This window comes from Microcaecilia unicolor, chromosome 2 (assembly GCF_901765095.1).
Source record: "Microcaecilia unicolor chromosome 2, aMicUni1.1, whole genome shotgun sequence".
Classification (NCBI taxonomy): Eukaryota; Metazoa; Chordata; class Amphibia; order Gymnophiona; family Siphonopidae; genus Microcaecilia; species Microcaecilia unicolor.
This window is the reverse complement of record NC_044032.1, coordinates 501,275,754-501,302,446: the sequence shown is the minus strand read 5'-3', so window position 1 is coordinate 501,302,446 and position 26,693 is coordinate 501,275,754. Positions and strand designations below refer to the sequence as shown.

At 45.8% G+C, this 26,693-nt stretch overlaps 1 protein-coding gene across 1 annotated transcript in view; it reads left to right on the top strand.

Moving 5' to 3' along the window:
- Positions 1 to 26,693, top strand: part of MAN2B2 (mannosidase alpha class 2B member 2) — a 171,375-nt gene that overhangs the window by 103,044 nt on the left and 41,638 nt on the right. Inside the window, exon 12 of the mRNA XM_030191167.1 lies at positions 16,269 to 16,534. Coding sequence (XP_030047027.1) covers positions 16,269 to 16,534 — 266 coding nt within the window. The remainder of the gene's footprint in view (positions 1 to 16,268; positions 16,535 to 26,693) is intronic.

Genomic DNA, 26,693 nt, shown 5'->3' with positions numbered 1-26,693 from the left:
CGTCTTCCCGCCCGAAACCGGCTCGAGCCAGCCAGTCTTCTTTCGTCCGCACTCGGTACGGCTGTGTTTTTTGCCGTGTTGAGCCCCGGAGAGTCGACCTCGCGCGTCCGGTGTTTAATCGACGTGTTTTTGCTTAGGAAAAGTTTCTTTTCATTCGGAAAGTGCTCCGGAAACCCCCTTGGGTTTCGTTTGCCCCTTCCCGTATCTCCAGTTTTTGCCCCGGTAAGTTTTCTTTCGTTGTCGGGGTAGGCCTCTTTTCGGCCTCGGTCGAGATTTTTCTCCCTTAAAGTTTTGGTGCTCCGAATTCGTCATTTCGGATTTTGACTTCGCCGGCGTGATTTTTCCGCCCATGACATCGAAGCCTTCCAGCGGCTTCAAGAAGTGCACCCAGTGCGCCCGGGTAATCTCGCTCACTGATAGGCACTCTTCGTGTCTTCAGTGTCTGGGGGCCGAGCACCGTCCCCAGAACTGTAGTCTGTGTTCCCTTTTACAAAGGCGGACTCAAGTAGCGAGATTGGCCCAGTGGAACGTTTTGTTCTCGGGCTTTTCGTCGGCATCGGCACCGGGGTCATCGTGTGCATCAACGTCATCAGCGTCCAGACCTTCTTCCTTGGCTGCCAGTGCATCGAGTGCATCGAGGCATCGGCCCTCTGCATCGGCGCCGGGACATCGGATAGCTGCATCGACGTCGGTGGTACCGGGACCTCGTCTCCTGATGTCGTCGGACGGTGGTGCATCGAGTGAAGTGCAGGTGAGGGCTGTCCATTCCCCTGCTGGTGGCGGTGAGCCCTCGGGTGGGTCTCCTCCTACCCTGAGGGCTCCTGCGGTACAGCCCCCCCGAGACCGACCTCCTTCGGCCTCGGCCCCGAGGAAGCGACGGCTGGATTCTACGTCCTCCTCGTCGGTGCCGGGGAGCTCCGGTGACATGCTTCGGAAGAAGTCGAAGAAGCATCGACACCGGTCCCCTCCCCGCGTCGGCACCGAGAGCTCTGGGTCGCCGAGGGAGTCGGCACCCAGCAGGCATCGGCACCGAGAGGACCGCTCACCCTCTGTTCAGGAGGTGTCGATGCGCTCCACTCTGGACAGCCCGGAACAGCCTCCACGCCCGGAACAGGTTCTGACGTCGACGCCTGCATCGACCTCCATGCCTTTCTCTGCAGCCGCTCTGAACGAGAGCCTCCGGGCCGTTCTCCCAGAGATTCTGGGAGAGCTGTTGCGCCCTACCCCTCCGGTACCGGCGGTGCTTGCGCCTCCGGTACCGTCGAGCGTGGCGCCGGCTGGCCCGTCGCCCGGGGTGAGGTCCCCGACGTCGGTACCCCGCGTGCGGTGCCGACTGCGGCCACCTCCCAGGAGGGCTCCCCGACTACGTCGGCGGAGGGAGCTTCGCCGATGCGGGCGAGGGAGTCTACCTCTCGACGCCCCCATCGTGGACGTGGCTCCGCGGAGTCGAGCCGGGCACGGTTGCAGACGCAGGTCCGTGAACTTGTGTCTGACACCGAGGGTGAGGCCTCGTGGGAGGAAGAGGAAGACCCCAGATATTTCTCTGACGAGGAGTCTGAGGGTCTACCTTCTGATCCCACTCCCTCTCCTGAAAGACAGCTTTCTCCTCCCGAGAGTCTGTCTTTTGCTTCCTTTGTCCGGGAGATGTCTACGGCCATCCCCTTCCCGGTGGTTGTGGAGGACGAGCCCAGGGCTGAAATGTTTGAGCTCCTGGACTATCCTTCTCCACCTAAGGAAGCGTCCACTGTTCCCCTGCACCATGTCCTCAAAAAGACATTGCTGGCGAACTGGACCAAGCCTTTAACTAATCCCCACATCCCCAAGAAGATCGAGTCCCAGTACCGGATCCATGGGGACCCAGAGCTGATGCGCACTCAGTTGCCTCACGACTCTGGAGTTGTGGATCTGGCCCTAAAGAAGGCTAAGAGTTCTAGGGAGCATGCTTCGGCGCCCCCGGGCAAAGACTCTAGAACCTTAGACTCCTTTGGGAGGAAGGCCTACCATTCCTCTATGCTCGTGGCCAAAATTCAGTCTTACCAGCTCTACACGAGCATACACATGCGGAATAATGTGCGACAGTTGGCGGGCTTGGTTGATGCTCTTCCCCCTGAGCAAGCCAAGCCTTTTCAGGAGGTGGTCAGGCAGCTGAAGGCGTGCAGAAAATTCCTGGCCAGAGGAGTTTATGACACTTTTGATGTTGCGTCCAGGGCCGCTGCTCAAGGTGTGGTGATGCGCAGGCTCTCATGGCTGCGTGCCGCCGACCTGGAGAATAGAATCCAGCAGCGGATTGCGGACTCGCCTTGCCGTGCGGACAACATTTTTGGAGAAAAAGTCGAGCAGGTGGTAGAGTCTCTCCACCAGCGGGACAACCGCATTCGACAAGTTCTCCCGCCGGCAGCCTTCAGCTTCTACCTCTACAGGTAGACGTTTTTTTCGGGGGAAGGAAGACTGTTCCCTATACTTCTGGTAAGCGTAGGTACAATCCTCCTTCCCGACAGCCTGCGGCCCAGGCTAAGCCCCAGCGCGCTCGCTCTCGTCAGCAGCGTGCGCCTCAGCAAGGCCCCGCGGCTCCCCAGCAAAAGCAAGGGGCGAGCTTTTGACTGGCTCCAGCAGAGCATAGCCGACATCCAAGTGTCAGTGTCGGGCGACCTGCCAGTCGGAGGGAGGTTGAAAGCTTTTCACCAAAGGTGGCCTCTCATAACCTCCGATCAGTGGGTTCTGCAAATAGTCCGGCAAGGATACACCCTCAATTTGGCCTCCAAACCTCCAAATTGTCCACCGGGAGCTCAGTCTTACAGCTTCCAGCACAAGCAGGTACTTGCAGAGGAACTCTCCGCCCTTCTCAGCGCCAATGCGGTCGAGCCCGTGCCATCCGGGCAAGAAGGGCTGGGATTCTATTCCAGGTACTTCCTTGTGGAAAAGAAAACAGGGGGGATGCGTCCCATCCTAGACCTAAGGGCCCTGAACAAATATCTCGTAAAAGAAAAGTTCAGGATGCTTTCCCTGGGCACCCTTCTCCCCATGATTCAGCAAAACGATTGGCTATGCTCTCTGGACTTGAAGGATGCCTACACACACATCCCGATACTGCCAGCTCACAGACAGTATCTGCGATTTCAGTTGGGCACACGCCACTTCCAGTACTGTGTGCTACCCTTTGGGCTCGCCTCTGCGCCCAGGGTGTTCACAAAGTGCCTAGCTGTAGTAGCAGCGGCACTTCGCAGGCTGGGGGTGCATGTGTTCCCATATCTCGACGATTGGCTGGTGAAGAACACATCCGAGGCAGGAGCCCTGCAGTCCATGCAGATGACTATTCGCCTCCTGGAGCTACTGGGGTTTGTGATAAATTATCCAAAGTCCCATCTTCTCCCAGTGCAGAAACTCGAATTCATAGGAGCTCTGCTGGATTCTCGGACGGCTCGCGCCTATCTCCCAGAGGCGAGGGCCAACAACTTGTTGTCCCTCGTCTCGCGGGTGCGAGCGTCCCAGCAGATCACAGCTCGGCAGATGTTGAGATTGCTGGGCCACATGGCCTCCACAGTTCATGTGACTCCCATGGCCCGTCTTCACATGAGATCTGCTCAATGGACCCTAGCCTCCCAGTGGTATCAGGCTGCTGGGGGTCTAGAAGACGTGATCCACCTGTCCACGAGTTTTCTCGAATCCCTCTATTGGTGGACAATCTGGTCCAATTTGACTCTGGGACGTCCTTTCCAAATTCCTCAGCCACAAAAAGTGCTGACAACGGATGCGTCTCTCCTGGGATGGGGAGCTCATGTCGATGGGCTTCACACCCAAGGAAGCTGGTCCCTCCAGGAACGCAGTCTACAGATCAATCTCCTGGAGTTGCGAGCGATCTGGAACGCTCTGAAGGCTTTCAGAGATCGGCTGTCCCACCAAATTATCCAAATTCAGACAGACAACCAGGTTGCCATGTACTATGTCAACAAGCAGGGGGGCACCGGATCTCGCCCCCTGTGTCAGGAAGCCGTCAGCATGTGGCTCTGGGCTCGCCGTCAAGGCATGGTGCTCCAAGCCACATATCTGGCAGGCGTAAACAACAGTCTGGCCGACAGGTTGAGCAGGATTATGCAACCTCACGAGTGGTCGCTCAACTCCCGAGTGGTGTGCCAGATCTTCCAAGCGTGGGGCACCCCCTTGGTGGATCTCTTCGCATCTCGAGTGAACCACAAGGTCCCTCAGTTCTGTTCCAGGCTTCAGGCCAACGGCAGACTGGCATCGGATGCCTTCCTCCTGGATTGGGGGGAAGGCCTGCTGTATGCTTATCCTCCCATTCCTCTGGTGGGGAAGACTTTGTTGAAACTCAAACAAGACCGAGGCACCATGATTCTGATTGCTCCTTTTTGGCCGCGTCAGATCTGGTTCCCTCTTCTTCTGGAGTTATCCTCCGAAGAACCGTGGAGATTGGAGTGTTTTCCGACCCTCATCACGCAGAACGAAGGGGCTCTTCTGCATCCCAGCCTCCGGTCCCTGGCTCTCACGGCCTGGATGTTGAGGGCGTAGACTTTGCCTCTTTGGGTCTGTCAGAGGGTGTCTCCCGCGTCTTGCTTGCTTCCAGGAAAGATTCCACTAAGAGGAGTTACTTCTTTCTGTGGAGGAGGTTTGCCGTCTGGTGTGACAGCAAGGCCCTAGCTCCTCGCTCTTGTCCTACACAGACCCTGCTTGAATACCTTCTGCACTTGTCTGAGTCTGGTCTCAAGACCAACTCTGTAAGGGTTCACCTTAGTGCAATCAGTGCTTACCATTACCATGTGGAAGGTAAGCCGATCTCAGGACAGCCTTTAGTTGTTCGCTTCATGAGAGGTTTGCTTTTGTCAAAGCCCCCTGTCAAGCCTCCTACAGTGTCATGGGATCTCAATGTCGTTCTCACCCAGCTGATGAAACCTCCTTTTGAGCCACTGAACTCCTGCCATCTGAAGTACTTGACCTGGAAGGTCATTTTCTTGGTGGCAGTTACTTCAGCTCGTAGAGTCAGTGAGCTTCAGGCCCTGGTAGCCCAGGCCCCTTACACCAAATTTCATCACAACAGAGTAGTCCTCCGCACTCACCCTAAGTTCTTGCCAAAGGTTGTGTCGGAGTTCCATCTGAACCAGTCAATTGTCTTGCCAACATTCTTTCCCCGTCCTCATTCCTGCCCTGCTGAACGTCAGCTGCACACATTGGACTGCAAGAGAGCATTGGCCTTCTACCTGGAGCGGACACAGCCCCACAGACAGTCCGCCCAATTGTTTGTTTCTTTTGATCCCAATAGGAGGGGAGTGGCTGTAGGGAAACGCACCATATCCAATTGGCTAGCAGATTGCATTTCCTTCACTTACGCCCAGGCGGGGCTGGCTCTTGAGGGTCATGTCACGGCTCATAATGTTAGAGCCATGGCTGCGTCGGTAGCCCACTTGAAGTCAGCCTCCATTGAAGAAATTTGCAAAGCTGCGACGTGGTCATCTGTCCACACATTCACATCTCATTACTGCCTGCAGCAGGATACCCGACGCGACAGTCGGTTCGGGCAGTCAGTTCTTCAGAACCTGTTTGGGCTTTAGGATCCAACTCCACCCCCCGAGGGCCCTGTTTGTTCTGTTCCAGGCTGCACTCTCAGTTAGTTGGTAAATTTTTTAGGTCAATCTCAGTTATGCCCTCGCCGTTGCGAGGTCCAATTGACCATGGTTGTTGTTTTGAGTGAGCCTGGGGGCTAGGGATACCCCATCAGTGAGAACAAGCAGCCTGCTTGTCCTCGGAGAAAGCGAATGCTACATACCTGTAGAAGGTATTCTCCGAGGACAGCAGGCTGATTGTTCTCACAAACCCGCCCGCCTCCCCTTTGGAGTTGTGTCTTCCCTTGAAGTGTATTGTCTTGCTACATACTGGACTGGCCGGCTCGAGCCGGTTTCGGGCGGGAAGACGGCCGCGCATGCGCGGTGCGCGTGGGCGCGCGAGAGCTAGCAAAGGACTTTGCTAGGAAGATTCCGATTGGAGGGGCTGCCGAGGACGTCACCCATCAGTGAGAACAATCAGCCTGCTGTCCTCGGAGAATACCTTCTACAGGTATGTAGCATTCGCTTTATTTTCTACCGCGGGATTCGGCATGCGCCAAACTCAGAATTACCACTGGGCACATATGCTACCCCTGCAGTAGTGCTGATTGGACACCTGTTAACCCTTTTGTGCCTTTGTAAAAAGGTCCCTAAATGATTACATTACATTGCATCTAGGCTTATATCTCGCTACCACCTTTCAGATCTAAGCGGGTTCCAAATATCAAGAAAACCAGAACATACTTCTGGGAATCTATAAAACTCAAGTAAGAGAAAACTAATTAACTACAATTTTTTTTTAATAAATAAATTTTTATGTTCTTCCTAAATGAGAAATATGACTGTAATATGAAGAACATTCCAGCAACATCTTTCCATAATCGTAATCCTTGGACAGCTAGAGATTTATCAAAAAATGCTAATCTTTACTTTCCTTTAACCGAAGAAAGTGTAAGGAAGTTATCAGCACAGAAGAAAACAAACCTTCACACTGGTAAAGCCGAAGCACAAAGTAACAGTGAAGGAGACAAGATATATATTATTGTTTTTTTTTAATTTATAGAAGTCTTTATTAATTGTCATTTAGACAAAGCAAGCCAAGAACAGTACATAACATTTCACACCATATCAAATCTGCAGTAAATGTAACAAAGTACCAGATAGAAACAAGAAGAGATATATATTATTGTTTTGACTACACACACTTAAGTCAAGGAGATCGTTGTTACACAGCTTTCATTTTGCTGTACATATTGTTTGAAGATTGCGTGCTTTTCCAGAAAACACTATAGCAATAATATACAGGGACTCCTGAGGCAGGCCAGAGTGGCCGAAACACGACTCGTATCTAGTCCAGGTTTTATTAATAAACTTTTGCTGTGAACTTTTTCAAGTCCGGTGGAAGTTTCTTTACATCATCCATCTTGTTTCCTTCACTGTTACTTTGTGCTTAGGAAGTTATCAGCATCACATCTCTGAAGTCTGTATGAAAATGCAAAACAAAAATGAGCAAGCATATAGTTAGAAATCTGCCCTTGTAACACTTTAAAGCAGAGGCGTAGCCAGACCTCGATCTGGGAGGAGGCATGAGCCCAAAGTGGGGGGAGCACATTCTGCCCCGCCTCCCCACTGCTCTTGACCCCTGCCATAACCCCACATACCTGGGCTAACATGGGTCCCGAATTCCCGCCAACTAGCAGAAGCTTTCCTGCGGCGATATTCGCTGTCACACTGCCTGCCCTGCTTTCCTGCCCCAGCACACATGCTTGTTTTTAGTGAAATTGGGCATGCACAAAGCTCGTGCATGCTCAATTTCACTAAAAATGACCATGCACATGGGGGAGGGGGAAAGCAGAGCAGGCAGCACGTTGGCAAATATCACTGCAGGAAAGCTTCTGCTGGTGGGGCTTGAGGACACCCACCAGCCAAACCAACAGACCTTGAGGGATCCTAAACCCAAATTTGGGGGGCTTAGGCCCCCAAGCCCCCGGCTATGCTACTGCTTTAAAGAGAAAGCAGTCTAACTTAAATAAGACTCTAGCTGCAATGGGCAACCAAAGCTTGATGTAGAAAGAGGAAATATTTTTATTGTGTTTTATAAATGATAACAAATGGCTAAAATAAAGCAATTAGCCAGCTTAACAAGTTAACAGTAACAAGCATCAGCATACATGTTCAAGTTAGGGCAAGTCAGGGATTATTTCAATAACAGATCATAATCATAAGTCACAGGAGTAATACATAATTTCAATTCTGACAAAGGTTATTACGTAGTGGGTTTAGTAAAGGAGACCATATTTTGTTGTACTTAACAAGTGAGTTATGTTTTTCAGCCGCAGCATATTCATATTTAGCTAAAATACACACAGAATTCCAAAAATCAGTCTTATCGCCATGTTGTGTACTGTTTGAAGCCTTCTTAATGAGCCCTTAGAACAGCCCAGATAGATCAGATTACATTATACTCCTTTGGATGTCTTTTCATTTATCATGCAGTAATTGTTATCTCACACTAAATCTGTTAGCACCCCTTAGTATTTATTTATTTAATTTATTTATTTATTACATTTTGTGACAAGGCTACAACCCAGAGGTACAAAAAGAAACAACAAAACCCTGAACTACATCTCCCAGAATGCATTGCTCGTCCCAGCAAGGGGAGCCCCAGGGATAGGCAAGCTGGCTATATACCAACTCAGACCACAAGAGGGAGGGGAATGAAGAAGCCCAATTCCCCTGGCTCCATAATCAGTACATCATGCCTCCCACCTGTAAGAGGGAAGGGTGGGGTGAGAAGCAGGAGGAGGATTGGATGGATTGGGTGGAGGAGGGGGTTAAGGAGGCTGAGCAAGACGCAGAAAGCAGGATGGAATGGGAGCTGGAGAGCCCTGAGGAAGGTAGCACCTGAAGGTGGAAATCTATGTGTTTAAAAGATGTTTTGATTTATAAACCTGCTGTAAAGAAGCCTGTTTTTTTATTAGACCTGTTTGCTGGGGGGGGGGGGGGGGGGGGGCAGAGGGCTGGAAGAGTTACAAGCCTGGTTCCCCCAGCTGCTCCTGATTGTGGTGTAAGGACTGTGTTGGAGCTGGAAACCCTGGTTGGACCAGGAGGGAACAATCCTGCTTAGAGGCCAGCACGGCTTGTGATATGGACTTTGAAAAGAGGTATTTTCAAAGGGGACTATTGCAGCCCTGCAAGAAAGGGCAGAGACTTTGGATTGCTGGGTGAGGGGCAGCATAGCCCTGCCTGGGGCAGCCCTAACCCAGGGCTGGACTGAAGCTTTTGTCTGTAACTTGGAAACCAAAAATAAAAAGAAAAGAATATTTGAAAGTATCTGTTGGTGGCAATTTGTGGAGCTTGGACTAATCCTGGGGAGGAGACTTCCTTCCTCCCCCTACTGGCACAGCGGGCTTGTTTACAATTTGTACCCCGCTCTTTCCCACATCCAGCAGGTCCAGTGCGGCTTACATAGTAAAAGAAAGCATCTTACATGGTAAAGAATACAGTAAGAGGACCCCTTAATTTACAAATTAGTAATGTGGTTGTCATGTTGTTTTCAAATGAGGATGATGTCATCAATTAAGGCCATTGCTAAATGTAACAAACTTGGCAAAAATAACACATGCTCTTGTAACAAGTAGGTTGGATTATTGCAATTCACTTTTTCAAGGTTTGTCTATGATCAGCATAAAGCAATTGCAGTTGGTACAGAACACAGTGGCACGATTGATCTCTGGAAAGAAAAGGACTGATCACATAACATCGGTTCTCTCTGCTTTGCATTGGCTGCCGGTGTCAGTGAGAATAACCTTTAAAATATTATGTCTGGTATTTAAAGCTTTTCATATGGGAGTTCCAAAATATCTTTCTGATATGGTTAAGAGATATACACCTACAAGGCAGTTGTGGTCTTCTCAGCAAACTTTGCTGGTACTCCCTTCATTATCTTTGGTTAAATTGTCTTCAGTTATCATGTTTTTTGTTACTCTAGTCCTTATTTGTGGAATTCTTTGCCAGAAGAAATAAGAAGCATTAATATTTATTTCATGTTTCGTAAAGCCTTGAAAACATGGCTTTTTCAGAATTCCTTTAGGCAGTTCTGAAATAATGCTGGAGTATATTAGTAATCTTTGAGTGTTGTATGTTGTTTATTGAAATGATTTTGTTTAATATTTTGTATTATATTTTAGTAAATGTATAAACTGCTTTGAAGCATTATTGTGTAATGCAGTATATCAAGTCAGTAAATCAAATCAAACCCCTCCCTACTCTGAGACTCCAATTGCAAGTGGCTTGGTCAGGTTGCATGATGAGTACAAGGGGGAAGGCTCAAATTCTTCTGGTTTTACCATTCTATTTTTTTTGTTAACAATACATTTTTATTAAAAGTAAGCAAAAAGCCCTCATTTTGGTTCTGGTGGAATAGATTTCATGAGTTAATGTTCTGGGAGGCGTGGGCAGCTCAGGGCACTCCAAAGAAAAGGAAGTTCTTTGTTTCTGTTTGGAGCAACTATTTGCAAAATATCTCTCATAAAGCACGAAGCGATGTGTTAAACAAACTTTCAATATCATAGACTAAGCATAAAGGTAACAGGGGTGGTGGTAAGTCGTAATTGGGGAAGAATGGATAGGAATAAACAAGCCAGTGAGGGAGCAAGGAGTATTTATTTATTTATTTATTGCATTTGTATCCCACATTTTCCCACCTGTTTGCAGGTTCAGTGTGGCTTACAATACATTATGAATAATGGAAATACAATTTGTTACAATTCAGGTTATGGATTACATTGTGAAGAGTTAAACGAGTCAAAATCAAATTCGTTAAGGAGTAAATCAATTGAAAGAACATTGAGACATTGGAAGGAGACAACAAGAAATTAAGGGGCGTTATATGAAGCAAATGGTACACATTTTTCTGTGAGTAAATGTTTGGGTGTAGTGAGATTAGGGTTAAGAATTCATAAGTAGATGTATTGATGTATAACTGAACAGTGAGTGTGAGCTTTATGTGTTGTGGTTTCTTCCGTAGATTTTATCAAAAAGATGTGTCTTTAGTGATTTACGGAAGTTGGTTTGTTCGTAGATCGTTTTCAGGTTCCGCGGTAGTTCATTCCAGTACTGCGTGCTCATGTAAGTAAAGGTTGATGCGTGCAGCGTCTTGTATTTCAGGCCCTTGCAATTAGGGAAGTGGAGGTTGAGGAAGGTTCGGGATGATCTCTTAGCGTTTCTGGGTGGTAAGTCGATTAATTCAGACATGTATGCTGGGGCTTCGCCGTGAATAATTTTGTGGACTAATGTGCATACTTTGAACGTGATTCGTTCCTTGAGTGGAAGCCAGTGTAACTTCTCTCGTAAGGGTTTTGCACTTTCATATTTTGGTATTCCAAAGATGAGTCTGGCTGCTGTATTCTGGGCTGTTTGCAGTTTCCTCAAGATTTGCTCTTTGCATCCGGCGTACAGTGAGTTGCAGTAATCCAGGTGGCTGAGTACGAGGGATTGTACTAGGCTGCGGAAGACGGATCTTGGGAAGAATGGTCTTATTCTTTTCAGTTTCCACATGCAGTAGAACATCTTTTTGGTTGTGTTGTTTGCATGGGTTTCGAGTGTTAGGTGTCGGTCAATAGTAACTCCAAGGATTTTTAATGTTTCTGAGATTGGAAGGCTTAGGTTAGGTGTATTTATTGCAGTGAATTCGTTCGTGTTGTATTGGGAGGTGAGTATCAGGCATTGGGTTTTTTCTGCATTTAGTTTCAAATGAAATGCATCTGCCCAGGTGTTCATGATGCGTAGACTTTGGTTGATTTCATTGAATATTTCTTTGATGTCTTGTTTGAAAGGGATGTATATTGTTACATCATCGGCATAGATATATGGGTTGAGGTTATGGTTTGATAGGAGTTTTGCCAACGGGGTCATTATTAGGTTGAAGATGGTTGGTGAGAGAGGTGATCCTTGTGGTACCCCACATTCAGGTGTCCATGCGGCAGACGTGGCTGAATTTGATGTGACTTGGTATGAACGTTGGGTTAGGAACCCCTTGAACCAGTTTAGGACATTTCCTCCTATGCCAAAGTATTCAAGTATGTGTAGTAGGATTCCGTGGTCTACCATGTCGAAGGCACTAGACATGTCAAATTGTAGGAGGAGTATGTTGTTGCCGGTTGCAATCATTTGTTTGAATTTAGTCATGAGGGTAATTAATACTGTTTCCGTGCTGTGGTTCGATCGGAATCCTGATTGGGCATCGTGTAGTATTGAGTATTTGTTTAGATAGTTTGTGAGTTGTTTAGTTACAATTCCTTCGGTTATTTTGGTTATTAGTGGTATGGATGCTACTGGTCTGTAGTTGGTTATTTCCCTCGCGCATTTCTTTGTGTCTTTGGGTATGGGGGTGAGTAAAATCTTTCCTTTTTCTTTAGGGAAAAGTCCGTTTTGTAGCATGAAGTTTACGTGGTTTGTTAGGTCTATTGTGAATTGTTGAGGAGCTGATTTCATGAGGTTATTTGGGCATATGTCTAGTTTGCAGTGGGATTTGGCATATCTTCTAAGTGTTTCAGAGATGAGGTCTTCTGATAGTAGTTCAAATTCGGTCCAGGTTCTGACTGCTGGATATATTCCGTCTTCTGGGTCTAGACAATCTAGGAGTGTGGCGTATTCAGTAGGGCTGGTAGGTATTTGGAGTCTTAATTTTATTATTTTCTCCTTGAAGTATTTCGCAAGGTTGTCCACGTCTGGTGTATCTTTGCTGTTGTTTGTGACTGGTGTGGTGTCTAATAGTTTGTTCACGAGGTAGAAGAGTTTGTGTGTGTCTTTGTAGTTTGGTCCTATCATTGTCTTGTAGTGTAGTCTTTTAGTTTGTTTTATGGTATATTTGTATTTCCTCCGGAGTAGTTTCCAGGCATTCAGTGTTTGTTCATCTCTTTTTTTTGTTCCATGCACGTTCTAGTTTCCTGACTTGTGTTTTAAGCTTTTTCTGCTCTTCGGTGAACCATGGGTTAGATTTTTTCTGCGTGATGTTCTGGTTTGGATTGGGGCGATTTTGTCTAATGTTGTGCATAAATCGTCCCATTCTTGGAGGAATTGGATGGTGTCAGCATTGGTTGACCATTCGTTCTGGTAGATCTGTAGCCAAAATGTTGTGGGGTCTATTTTTCCTCTCGTGGTGTATGTTGTTCGCTCATGTGTATTGGTTGTGTTTATGTGTGTTTTATGCCAGTTGAGAGAGACATTTGCTTTATAGTGGTCCGACCATGGTGTGGGTGTCCATCTTGTATTGGTGATTGTGATAGTTGAGTCCGGGTCGAATTTGTGTGTTATGATGTCCAGTGTATGTCCTTTTTCATGCGTTGGTTGCGTGTAGGGTGCATGTAGATCCCAGAGTTTTAGGAATTCTTTGCATTCTCGTGTGCCTCTTGAGGTGTCATCTTCAAGGTGTAGGTTGATGTCTCCTAATATAAGGATGTTTGTGGCAGATACACATGTGTTCGAGATGAAGTCCATGAGTTGTGTTTGGGAGTCTTGCCATTTTCCTGGTGGTCTGTAGAATAGGATTGCATTGAGGTGTCCTATTAGGTTTGGGTGATTAATTCTTGTCGATGCAATTTCAAGTTGTGATGAGGTAGATTCACCCGTGGTTGTGATGGCGAATTCGGGTTTGTAAATTATGGCTATTCCGCCCCCTCTTTTTCCACTCCTTGTCCAGTGGGTGATTTTGTATTCTGGTGGGCATGCTTCTAAGATGGCGGGGTCTGTAGGGCAGTGGAACCAGGTTTCTGTAATGAATAGAAGGTCTAAGTCGTCTGTGGTGATCCAGTCTAGTATATCTACTGAATTCCTTGCTGCTGATCTTGCATTGATGTATCCTATTTGGATTGAGCGATATGGTTCTGTGGGGGGGTTCGATGTGTTTATATTTATTAGTTGCCTGTGTCTTCGGTGGTTGAGTTTGTTGTTGTTGTTGTTTTCCTCTTTTTGTTGGTGGTGTTCCTGTTCGGAGATTTTTCCTCTTGGTTGGTTGTTGTGTCGTTGGTTTGGCGAGTTATTGGTAGGTTGTGCGTATGATTGGTGTGTTGTGGGTGAGTTATTATAGATGTTCCTTGGGGTGGGCATAGTGTGTATGTGAGTGTTGTTTGATTTGTGATTTATGGTGCTGTTGTTATCTGGATTACGGGTTGTGTTTGTGTGTGAGAGTAGGGTGAGACAATAAATGGTTAGGAGTGTTTTGCTGATATTCATATCTGTGCTTGGTCCCTGTGGCAATATTCAGTTGGTTAGCATTCAAGTAGGTAAAGCATAATCAGCTGGTTAGCATTCAAGTAGGTAGAGCATGGTAAAAAAAAAAACTGCTGTTTAAAGCAAGCAGTGCAGAGTATAAGCTTTTGAGTCGATCTGGACACAATAAAGCCTTCTATGTAAAGCAGCAATGCAAAGTACAAACTTTTAAATTGATCTGAGAGCAAATTAATAGATACAGCCTTCTATTTAAAGCAAGCAGTGCAAAGTATAGTTCTTAGATCGGGTTGAAAGCAATTGGATTAAAGCCTTCTATTTAAAGCAAGCAGTGCAGGGTATAAACTTTTAACCAAGCTGAAAGCAGTTAGAGCCTTCTGTTTAAGCAGGCAATGCATGGTATGAACTATTGAATCGAGCAACACAGAGTAGAACTCTTATATATAGCTGAAAGCAATTAACGCCTTATATGTGTGGCAAACAGTGCAAAATGTAAGTTTTTAAATCGGGCTAAGAGCAGATGAAGCCTTCTATTTAAAGCAAGCAGTGCAGAATATCTGCTATTAGATCAAGTTGGAGACAATTAAGTTAGATTAAAGCATCTATTTAAAACAGGCAGTGCAGAATATCAGCTATTAGATTAGGTTGAAGACAATTAAGTTAGATTAAAGTGTCTATTAAAGCAAGCAGTGCAGAGTATAGCTTTTAGATCGCGCTGAGAGCAATTAAAGCTTTATCTGTAAGCAAGCAATGCAGGGTTTAAACTTTAAATCTAGCTAAAAGCATTAAATGCAGATTAATCAGAGCAAACTGTTATTTTGGCTATTTTGGAGTTCACCGTGGGAGCGAGCAGGTTCTTAGCTGAATTCTATGTTAGTCCCCGATGTCGGCCATGAGGTGGTCTCCGGTATGTTCAGGCGGGTGGGTGCCAGTCGGCAGTGGCGGATGGTGAACGTGACGTGTGCCTTGATGGTTGACCGGCAGCCGTGCCTGGCCAGTTGTGACGGGGATGAGCTCGGGGGGTGAGAAGCCGTCCACGAGGGGTTCTCCGGTAAGCTCTGGAGGCCTGGTGTTGTTCGTCCGTGGAGGAGGCTGGTCACGTGGTGGTCAGTTGCTGGGCGTTTGGCGGTGGAGGAAGCTCAGCACTGTGTTCTTTCGTCGCCGCCGTTCGGAGCGATGTCAGGGGCGGGCAGAGAATTCCCACCTTTAGTAGGTCTGGCGGAATTCAGCTAGTTAGTTCCTCGCTTTGTCTTCGAGCCTGCTCTTTGTCGGATCCAGCTCGGCTCCAGTCCGGTTCGGGATGTGGATGCGTCGTGGCCACGAGGCAGGCAATCACCGTTGCGATCAGCCTGTCGCGGTTCTGCAGTTTACTTGTTACTTTCGGGTCAGCTCCGGACCATTCCAGTCCGGTTGGAGATAGCGCAGCGTGACTAGGTAGGCCCAGTCTTCCGGACCTCAGGTAGACCACCGCGATCAGTTTCCACTCGCTCTTCTGTTCAGAATTGCAGCGAGATCCTCGCGGTGTTGTGGTTTCCTGTCGGTTGCGGGTTAATTCCGATCCGTTCCAGATCGGTTGGAGACGGCTTAGTACGGTCCAAGTAAGTCCACTCTTCCGGACCTCAGGAGCTCGGTCACGGAGCTTCCTTACCTATAGCGCTCAGCTATAGGTAAATAAGTACCAAATAATAGGTCAGTTATGGAATTCTCTATAGGAAGACAGGAAAGGAGTTTGGGGGAAAAGGACAAAGGGAAGTAGATACCATGAAGTATGGAATTGAGATCTTTAGGAAGAGAAGGGAGGGAAGGAAAGTAGAATGGGATGGGAAATATTGAATAAAGCACAATACGAGGTATTGTTTGAACTTTTATTTTACTGTTTATTTACAAAATAAAATATAAACATTTAGTTCACAGCAATAAAAGTTTGAAGGGAGGGTGGAAGAAAATGGGGGGGGGGGGGGAAACTGGAAATGGTAGTAAATACTTTATTCATATAAGTATGTTATGTTATTTAAACTATTAAATGTTGATCATAAAGTTTGACATGCTGAACCATCAATAAAAAATGTTGAAATATAAAAGTAATCAAAAAAGCACAAACTTTAAGATACCCACAATAAAAGTAGCATACAATGTATTTAAACCAACCCCCCTTCTGAAAACCCCAACTCCCCCATTTATCCCCCTTTCCATTCCACCTATCCCCCTGTTTATCCCAATTGCAAACTCAGCCAAGGGTATATCATAGATCCTTCAGTATACCCTATTTACCCTATAACCCCCCCCCCCTTCTTTAACAAGCTGTTGTAGGAGAGATCATTCCTCATGAGTGAGATTGTATTGACGAATCGTGTATCAGATAATTTCTCCATCTCTCCCACACGGTTCATTTTCAAGAGCCAGTCCATTACTGTAGGTCATTCTTTAGCCACTGTGCCATAGTATTCCTTTCAGTGCATGATGTGAATCCCTTGCTTGCCTTTGTAGATCCAGAGTTCAGCAGACTCTTATATCACTTATGATTTGCATATCCTCGTCACCATTGGAGGCCTCAGTTACAGAAGATATACCATAAGAGCTGGCGATTCCTCTGCCAGCAGGGGGCTGGCTTTCATTGGAAGACTGGTAATGTTTAAGCGACGATTAAAAAACAGTACTGAGAGGCAACGTATGCGGCTTCCCCCTGTGCAGAATGACTGTTACCTGGTGACACTCGACGAGGGCAGTCATCTAATGCACAGTATCACCGATAGGTAAGAGACTGCTGAAAGATTCCATGCAGGAGGATGCCACCCTGACTTTATTGATCACAATGAACTGGCAAAAATGGGCCTAAAACAAGCATAACACAACCAAGATTAAATTACAAATAAATTAGTGGTAGAGCATACAAAGAACTTACAGTATATAAATTTAATACTACATAATATAGAAAAAAATGTGTATTTATTATTACAAAATCAACCCATATACCAAAACACTACAACGCTCACCCACCCACTTACACACATTAAAAATATGTCCTTACTGAGAAAGTATATATGAGAGAGGTCCAGAGAAATGAATCCCATGAAACTAAGGGTCTTGTTTACTAAAGCTTTATTCTTATGGGTCACACTTTAGCTTTAGTTAAAATGTCCCTATACGTCAAAAGGATGTTTTCTAAAATTATTTTTAGCGCTTGTGGATGGTTTTGTGAGCACTGTAGTGTTTGGTACATGTATTGATTTTATAATAAATTTTAAATAATATTTACTATTAAACGTATAAGGGGCCCTTATACTAAGCCTCAGTAGTGCTACTGCGGCATTGGGGCTTACCCGGTGGTAATTGCTGCCCGGTTACCGCCAGGATAGCCCAGGATCCCTTATCACCTCCTAAATAGAAAGGGTTCCCACAGGAAATGGCCACACAGCAAGTGCTTAACTTACCGCATGGCCATTTCCATTTAAAAAAAAGTCCTTTTACCCGGTATGGTAAAAGGGGGCCTTGATGTGCAGCAAACCTGTGCGCTGATGCCACTGCAGGGGCCCTTTTACCGCAGCTTGGTAAAAGGACCCCTAAATTTGCAAGTTTTTTTTGACTGTTTAACCACTGTTTCTTAGGCAGTGTTAGGACTCAGGTTGTGCCAAATAAACAATGTAAAAACGTTCCATAGCTAAATAAAGATATCATCCCTACCTAGATATTTTGTTTTTTTTTTTCTTTTTACATTTTTAGGGAAAATTATTAAAGTGGGCTACCGTTAAGATGAATTATTTTGCTGTTAACCTGGGTTATTAGTAACCAGGTCTCATTGCATAAAATGGGACCTGTGGTAAAATAACACCATTCTAACAGTAGCCCACGTTGATAACTTTCCCCTTTTGTGGAGCTATACAGGGATTTTTTTTTAAATTGTATGCATTAAAATAAAACTGAATAACCCTTTATATTTTCCACAATTTCAGATTTGATTTTTATGCAAATTTTTAAAACAAATTCTGTGCATGTGAATAATGAAGGTTGTCTGGAAATGACCAAATGTAAAGGTATACAAGTGTTTTACTGCCCAGTTAAAAAGGAAGGATTACCCAGTAGTCATCAGCAGGGTGTGCCATTTGGTTCCCCTCTTCAAAATATTGAATCTTACCTGAATACACAGCTCTAGTTCTTTACTACACCATACTGATTTTTGGGCTCTTTTTTTTTTTTTTGTCTCCATGAATATCCTGTTGCCATATAAGCAGTAGCTCTTGTGGGTGACTAGATTCTGATCACAGCAGAGTCTAATTAAAAACTGCTTTGGCTCAGTCGCATAATGCATGTATAGAAAACAAAATTGCATTGTATGTGACTCATTCTGTTTGGCTATGTACATATAATATGGCAAAGCACATGTGGTGGCTCTGGTTGCTCTAATACTGGTTTGGACAAATTCCTAGAGGAAAAGTCCACAAAACTGATTAGCCAGATAGACATGAAAGTCATTGCTGATCCCTGGAAATGAGTTATGAGAAACAGATCTACGTTTGGGAATCTGCTGGGTACTTGTGACCCGGACTGGCCACTATCAGAGACATAATGAAGGGCTTGATGGATCTCGGTCTGACTCAGCATGGCGTTTCTTATGTTCTTATGTTGGAACTTGATATATATCTTCCACAATTGCTCTGTTAAACTTTGGGGGAGGGGGGTGCTCTGACATGGGCATCTTGTGAAGGGCTGGTGTGTACAGGTGATAAGTCCTGGTTTATGACAGCCGAGCGTGCAGTCTTCACTGCAACCTTGACCATTGTAAGAGTCGGGATTAAGATGAATCTATTGACTTCCTCCCCTTTACCAAGACTAGAAGATACAGACTGGCTTGGTGGCTCTGTAGCAGTATTATGCCCTATTTTGATTCCTGGTACTTTTGGGCCTAGAAGTGCTGCAGAAGCAGATTTCACAACCCTTGAAGGAGGGGACTGGTCGTCATTGCTAAAGGCTGAATTTGGGGCTCACAATGGTAGGGTTCTAGTTGGAGTCTTTGGTATAGGACTGTTGTTACAGGGACCAGGCGTGTGGTAGATGGGGAAACATAGTTGCAAATGAAGCCCTAAAGTGCCAGACACCAGCCCTTGAGGCCCTTTTACTAAGCCATGTAAGCATCTATGCTCACCTAACGTGCGCCAAAATGGAGTTACCGCACGGCTACCACCTGGCTCTTGCGGTGATTTCATTTTTGCCGTGCGTCCAATATGCGTGGCGGAAAAATAATTTTTATTTTCTGCCGCACGTATCGGACATGCGCCAAGTGGCATTTGGCGCACATAGGTCATTACCACCTGGTTACCTCATGAGACTTTACCGCTAGGTCAATGGCTGGCGGTAAGGTCTCAGACCCAAAATGGACACACGGCAATTTTCATTTTGCCGCATGTCTATTTTCGGCAAAAATATTTTTTTAAAAGGCCTTTTTTTTTTACAAGTACGCTGAAATATGACTCCGCGCGTGCCCAAAACCCGCGCCTACACTACCGCAGGCCATTTTTCAGCGCACCTTAGTAAAAGGACCCCCTGGTTCCTACAAAACTGGAAGCTCAAAGTAATAGGAAAAATCTGCCATATCAAAACAGCCCTTGAGAAATGCTTACATAGTATTTATTGTCATGGTTGATATCAGTGTTGCTGTTGCTAGCCTGGCTCAAGTAGAAATGCAGCAGGAATTGGGCCTGGGCAGACAGATAGTGGTTACTGCTGCCAGAGCTAACAGAAGGGTGGTGGACCTTAGGCAATCTTCAGCCTTACCCCCCTCCCACAAGATTTTGTCAGTTAAACTCAACAATCATAATCATCACCAGGGGCATAGCCAGACTTCGGCTGGAGGGGAGCCCAGAGCCAGAGGTGAGGGGGCACATTTTAGCCCCTTTCTGCGCCGTCGACCCCCCCCCCCCAGCCATTATTGACGCTGACATTGCCGACCGCCGCCACCAACCCTCCCCTGCCATCGCCTACTTTTCCTGCCAGGAGACCCCAATCCCCGCCAGCCGAGGAGGTCCTCTTCTTCCCGCGAAGGCTTCGTTCTGTTTCTGGTGTCCTGCACGTTGTACGTGCAGGACGTCAGAAACAGAACGAAGCCTTCGCGGAAAGAAGAGGACCTTCTCGGCTGGCGGGGATTGGGGTCCCCTGCCAGGAAAAGTAGGCGATGGCGGGGGAGGGTTGGCGGCAAGAGTGGGGGTCGAGAGGGTCGTCAGCAGGGGCGGTCCAGGGCCAAATCTACGGGGGCCCAGGCCCCCCTGGCCCCATGTAGCTACTCCATTGATCATCACACAAACATCGTATAGAAATGCAGGTTGAAGTGTATGCTCATGGTTCTTTGAGTTTATGTGACTGTCAGGACTAATTGTTTTACTTTGACTGCAGCTGCTTTTTGCTGCCCCCCAACAAGCAGCTGCCCTAAGTGACTGCTTAGTCTTGCCTAATGGTTGAGCGACGTCAGGGGCGTAGCCAGACAACAGATTTTGGGTGGGCATAGGCAAGAAATGGGTGGGCACTAAGTGTTCTTTCCAACCCCCACCAGAAAAATATCTGAGCTGGCAGGAAAACTCTTCTTTACACCTTGGCAGTCTGCAGTAAGCATGTGCTGAAAACTGAGCATGCACAAGTGCCAGTATAGTGGAGAGCAGCATTTTAATTACTATCAGGGGGATGTCTTCAGCTGGCGGAGCTTGGGATCCCCACCAGCTACCGCTAAACGTGTGCTACTGTTGGGTAGGCCTGAACCCTAAGCTGGTGGGCCCTGGCCCACCCAGGCCCACCTGTGGCTACGCCACTGGTTGAGCTGGCTCTGATTGCTGCCATCTGAGGGACAGCTGGAGAGAGACAGCATGTTGTGGGGGCTACCCTCTGCTGCTGAGTCATGGAAGGAGAGAGGTTGGAAGGAGGAGAAGCTGGAAGTGGGGGCGGTGGAGTGAGTGGGGTGCCAGAGTGAGTGGGGAGCCAGAAGGAGGGAGCGTCTGGAGAAAAGAAACAGGAATGAAAAGTAAAAATAAAGGAAAGGAAAAGAAACTGAGAAAAATAGACAAAACAAACATGTCAAGGCATTGCCTGATCTTGCTTCCAGTTATTTTATGTTTACATTTTGCAAAAATGCTCTCCTACGAGGTCGCTTTGATGATAGAATCAGGACAGGCTGAAGGCGATGCCTAAAGCTGAAACTCGAGCCAAGGCTTTTTCTTGTGCAGTTCCATCTTGTGGAATTTCCTTGTTAATCTGTCTTAGATTTGATTATTTAAAGTGTAAGAAAAGAGTTAAAGCATTGTTTTTTGAACAGCCTTCGGAGCTTGATTTAACTAGCTGAGAGACCCTTTTACTAAAGTGCAGTAAAATCTGGGTTTTCACACGTTATAACACATGACCTTACTACGCTCTAAAGTCGGATTTAACACAACACTTTTTGAGGGCTTATACTTTTTTTTAATTTGCAAGTCATGTGCAGTACCTGAAGAAAGTTAACAGGGGAGCACTTCACACCTCCTGTTGAGAAGGCACTAAGTGCTCCTGCATTAACTATTCATTAAGCCCTTAATGCATGGTTATCATTCATGAACATGTTACTGCAGAAACACGTTAAAACATTTTGTGGTACTGTTTACATTTGCTAAACTGTGCATCATTTAATTCTGATGGGCTGGGAGGACCTACGAGAAGTGGAAGGACAGTGGTCCAGACTGAAAGAAGCTATAAATAGGGCCACAAACCTTTATGTAAGGAAAGTAAATAAAGGCAAGAGAAAAAGGAAACCGCTATGGTTCTCCAAGCAAGTGGCTGAGAAAATAAAGGCTAAAGAGTTGGCGTTCCAGAAATACAGAAAAACTCAACACGAGGAACACGGGAAGGAATACCGGAGGAAACTGAAAGAAGCCAAGAGAGAGGTACGTCTGGCGAAAGCGCAAGCAGAAGAACAAATGGTTAGAAAGGTAAGGAGGGGTGACAAAAATTTCTTCAGGTATATTAGTGAAAGGACATTGACTAAAAAGGGAATTGTGAGACTAAAAGATACTGCAAACCGCTATGTAGATAATGATGAAGAAAAGGCAAATTTGCTAAATAGATACTTTTGTTCTGTTTTTACTGAAGAAAATCCGGGAGAAGGACCACGATGGACTGGCAAAAGTTCATTTGAGAATGGAGTGGATATAGCACCGTTCACGGAAGAGAGTGTGTATCAAAAACTAGAAAAACTAAAGGTGGACAAAGCCATGGGACCATATGGGATCCACCCCAGGATATTGAGGGAGCTCAGAGAGGTTCTGGCTGGTCCTCTTAAAGATTTGTTTAATAAATCCTTAGAAATGGGAGAGGTTCCGAGGGATTGGAGAACGGCGGAGGTGGTCCCTCTTCACAAAAGTGGTGATAGGGAAGAAGCTAGAAACTACAGGCTGGTAAGCCTCACTTCGATTATTGGAAAAGTAATGGAAGCGATGCTGAAGGAAAGGATAGTGAATTTCCTGGAAGAAAATGAGTTGCAAGATCCGAGACAACATGGTTTTACCAAAGGGAAATCGTGCCAAACGAATCTCATTGAATTCTTTGATTGAGTGACCGGAGAATTGAACTGTGGACGTGCTATAGACGTAATCTACTTAGATTTCAGCAAGGCTTTTGACAAGGTTCCCCACAGGAGGCTCTTAAATAAACTGGATGGGCTGAAGATAGGACCCAAAGTGGTGAACTGGATTAGGAACTGGTTGACGGACAGGCGCCAGAGGGTGTTGGTGAATGGAGTTCGCTCGGAGGAGGGAAAGGTGAGTAGTGGAGTGCCTCAGGGATCGGTGCTGGGGCCGATTCTGTTCAATATATTTGTGAGTGACATTGCCAAAGGGTTAGAAGGTAAAGTTTGCCTATTTGCAGATGATACTAAGATTTGTAACACAGTGGACACCCCGGAGGGAGTGGAAAACATGAAAAAGGATCTGAAAAAGCTAGAAGAATGGTCTAAAGTTTGGCAATTAAAATTCAATGCGAAGAAATGCAAAGTGATGCACTTAGGGAATAGAAATCCAAGAGAGGCATATGTGTTAGGCGGTGAGAGTCTGCTAGGTACGGATGGGGAGAGGGATCTTGGGGTGATAGTATCTGAGGATCTGAAGGCAATGAAACAGTGTGACAAGGCGGTGGCCGTAGCTAGAAGGTTACTAGGCTGTATAGAGAGAGGTGTGACCAGCAGAAGAAAAGAGGTGTTAATGCCCCTGTACAAGTCGTTGGTGAGGCCCCACCTGGAGTATTGTGTTCAGTTTTGGAGGCCGTATCTTGCTAAGGATGTAAAAAGAATTGAAGCGGTGCAAAGAAAAGCTACGAGGATGGTATGGGATTTGCGTTACAAGATGTATGAGGAGAGACTTGGGGACCTGAACATGTATACCCTGGAGGAAAGGAGGAACAGGGGTGATATGATACAGACGTTCAAATATTTGAAAGGTATTAATCTGCAAACAAACCTTTTCCAGAGATGGGAAGGCGGTAGAACGAGTGGCATTAAATGAGATTGAAGGGGGGCAGACTCAAGAAGAATGTCAGGAAGTATTTTTTCACGGAGAGGGTGGTGGATGCTTGGAATGCTCTCCCGCGGGTGGTGGTGGAGATGAAACCGGTAACGGAATTCAAACATGCATGGGATAAACATAAAGGAATCCTGTGCAGAAGGAAGGGATCCTCAGGAGCTTAGCCTAGAATGGGTGGCAGAGCTGGTGGTTGGGAGGCGGGGCTAGTGCTGGGCAGACTTATACGGTCTGTGCCGGGGCTGGTGGTTGGGAGGCGGGACTAGTGTTGGGCAGACTTATACGGTCTGTGCCAGAGCTGGTGGTGGGAGGCGTGACTGGTAGTTGGGAGGCGAGGATAGTGCTGGGCAGACTTATACGGTCTGTGCCAGAGCTGGTGGTGGGAGGCGGGACTGGTAGTTGGGAGGCGAGGATAGTGCTGGGCAGACTTATACAGTCTGTGCCAGAGCTGGTGGTGGGAGGCGGGGTTGGTGGTTGGGAGGCGGGGATAGGATTGGCCAGATTTATACGGTCTGTGCCCTGAAGAGGACAGTACAAATAAAAAAAGTAGCACATATGAATTTATCTTCTTGGGCAGACTGGATGGACCATGCAGGTCTTTTTCTGCCGTCACCTACTATGTTACTATGTTAAGAATTTGCCTCTGAGGGAGTGTGGCATGGTCAGGGAATGGGCATGGAGGCATTAACCAGTGCCCGCTCTATTTATATAACTATGGGGCTCATTTTCGAAAGAGAAAAATGTTTAAAAAGTGCCATAAAGCAGCATTTGGATGTTTTGCTTGCCAAAACATTCAAATCAAAACCTAGGGTCCTGTTTACTAAGCCACACTGTAGTCTTGCAGACTTTTAGCACGCGCTAACGCTAGAGAAACCCATAGGAATATAATGGGTGTCTCCATCATTAGCGCTCTCTAATTTTTAGCAAGTGCTAAAAAGTTAGCATCCCTACAGCGCAGCTTAGTAAACAGGGCCCTTATTTTGTAGATGTCTGTCTATGCAGTTCATCTGCAGTGCATCCAAATCACAAGGGAGCATGTTGGGGGCGGGATTAGGTTATTTCTAACACTTGGACATTTTTCTGCCGTAATGGAACAAAACCAAAACGTCCAGGACTAAAACTAAGTCATTTTGAGTTAGACCTGTTTTACTACTACTACTACTATTTAACAATTCTATAGCGCTATAAGCCACAAAAAAGTGCCCTAAGTGACCCGATCACCACTGGAGGAATAAAGGAATGTCTCCAAGTGGTCACTGTCCCCCTCCCACCCCTCAAAAATTGGAAGAAACAGTGCATACCAAACTCTTTGACAACCTCAGATGGTGTGGCCAGACCTATTAGAGCAGCAGTGAGAGCCCTGGAATAGCCTAGTGGTCAGTGCAGTGCACTGTAGAGAAGGCCCATAATCCACACTAACTGTTACACTTGTGCTGAAAAGTGTCTGCCCCCCCAAAACCTGTCAAAAACCTACTGTACCCACATATAGGTGATAACTGCAGCCATAAGCACTATTGTAGTGGTGTATAGTTGGGTACAGTAGATTTTTAGTGGGTTTTGGGGGGCTCACCATAAAAATATAAGAGGGTCAAGATGAGATATGTACCTGGGAGCTTTTGGGTGAAGTCCACTGCAATGCCCCCTAGGGTGCCCCACTGCTCTGCTGGGATGTCTGTGTTGCCAGCCTACTAAAGAATGCTGGCTCCTCATACATCCGAATGGCTTGATTTTGTGCATTTTTTACTTAGATTTTTTTTTTGGGGGGGGGGGGGGTTGAAAATGGACCAAAAAGATAAATGCACAGAGCACAAAAACATCTAGGAAGTGGCCGTTTTTGGAAAAAAAAAAAACATGACATTTTGCTATTTCTAAAATCGCATATTCACCACTTGAATTCTGGATGTTCTGAGTAAAATATCCAAAGTTGGACTTAGACATTATAGGATGGCGGAGTGGCCTAGTGGTTAGGGTGGTGGACTTTGGTCCTGGGGAACTGAGGAACTGAGTTCAATTCCCATTTCAGGCACAGGCAGCTCCTTGTGACTCTGGGCAAGTCACTTAACCCTCCATTGCCCCATGTAAGCCGCATTGAGCCTGCCATGAGTGGGAAAGCACAGCGTACAAATGTAACAAAAAAGTAAAATAAAAAAAATATTGAGAATGCCCCCTCCACATGTTATAATTTGCTTATTTTTGTTTTAATTATTTTTTAAATATGTTTTTATTGTAATCCACTTGGATTTTTGTGATTATGTGACATATTATTTATGTATTATGAATTTGAGCAATTGAGGTTGCTGGTACAATCATTTATTTCATTTATATCACATATTTTCCCAATCAAATTGGGTTCAATGTGGCTAACAGATTATAATGTTAACAATACAAATCGGGTTCAATATGTCTAACATATTATCAAACTAAAAATGCAAATTAGTCTGTGAATACTTATGTATAAAAAGACTTACAGGGTTGAATTAAACAATGATTACATAGAATGTCATAATTAATTTGAAAGAATAACATGAAGTAGAAAAAGAATAGAAATGGACACTTTGTGTTAGACCCACCTATAAGGAAGGATCCTATCAGTAAAAAAATTAATTAAAAGAGAAGTTTTTAAAGATTTACAGAATTTCAAATAATTGTGCTTCCATCTTACTAGTTTTGGGAGGGAGTTCCACCATCTGGAACCCTTTCGTAAAAACTGATTTATATACTACTTTTTTTGCAACTAGGGTAATGGAGAGTTAAATAGTCTCTGGAGCCAGGAAGAGCGTTACATAAAGGTACATTAATTAAAGGATTACATATAGTATGGGGTTAACCCACATAGCGTTTTGAAAACGAATACACAGAGTTTAAAGGCTGTTTTGGCTTTTATAGGGAGCCAGTGTAGTTTCCTGAGCAGAGGAGATGCTTTCTTGAAATGTGTGACTTGTGGTGTCTAAATTGGATTATTGTAATTTCATATACCTTGGTGCTTCAAAACAAGTTATTTGGAAATTTTTTCCTTGCAGAAATATGATAAAGTATGATCAAATGTCTATGGGCTCTGTTTACTAAGATGTGCTAGCATTTTTAGCGCATGCCTACAATTAATGCATACTAAGGGGCCCTTTTACTAAGCTATGTAAGCGTCTGCGTGCGCCCAACGCATGCCAAAATGGAGTTACTGCCTGGCTACCGCGTTGCTGTTGCGGTAATTTCATTTTTGGTGTGCACCCGATACACATGTCTGAAAAATAATTTTTATTTTCGGATGTGCGTATTGGGCGCACGCCAAGTGGCATTTGATGCGCATAGGTCATTACCGCCTGGTTACCGCATGAGTCTTTACCGCTAGGTCAGTGACTGGCGGTAAAGACTCAGACCCAAAATGGGCACATGG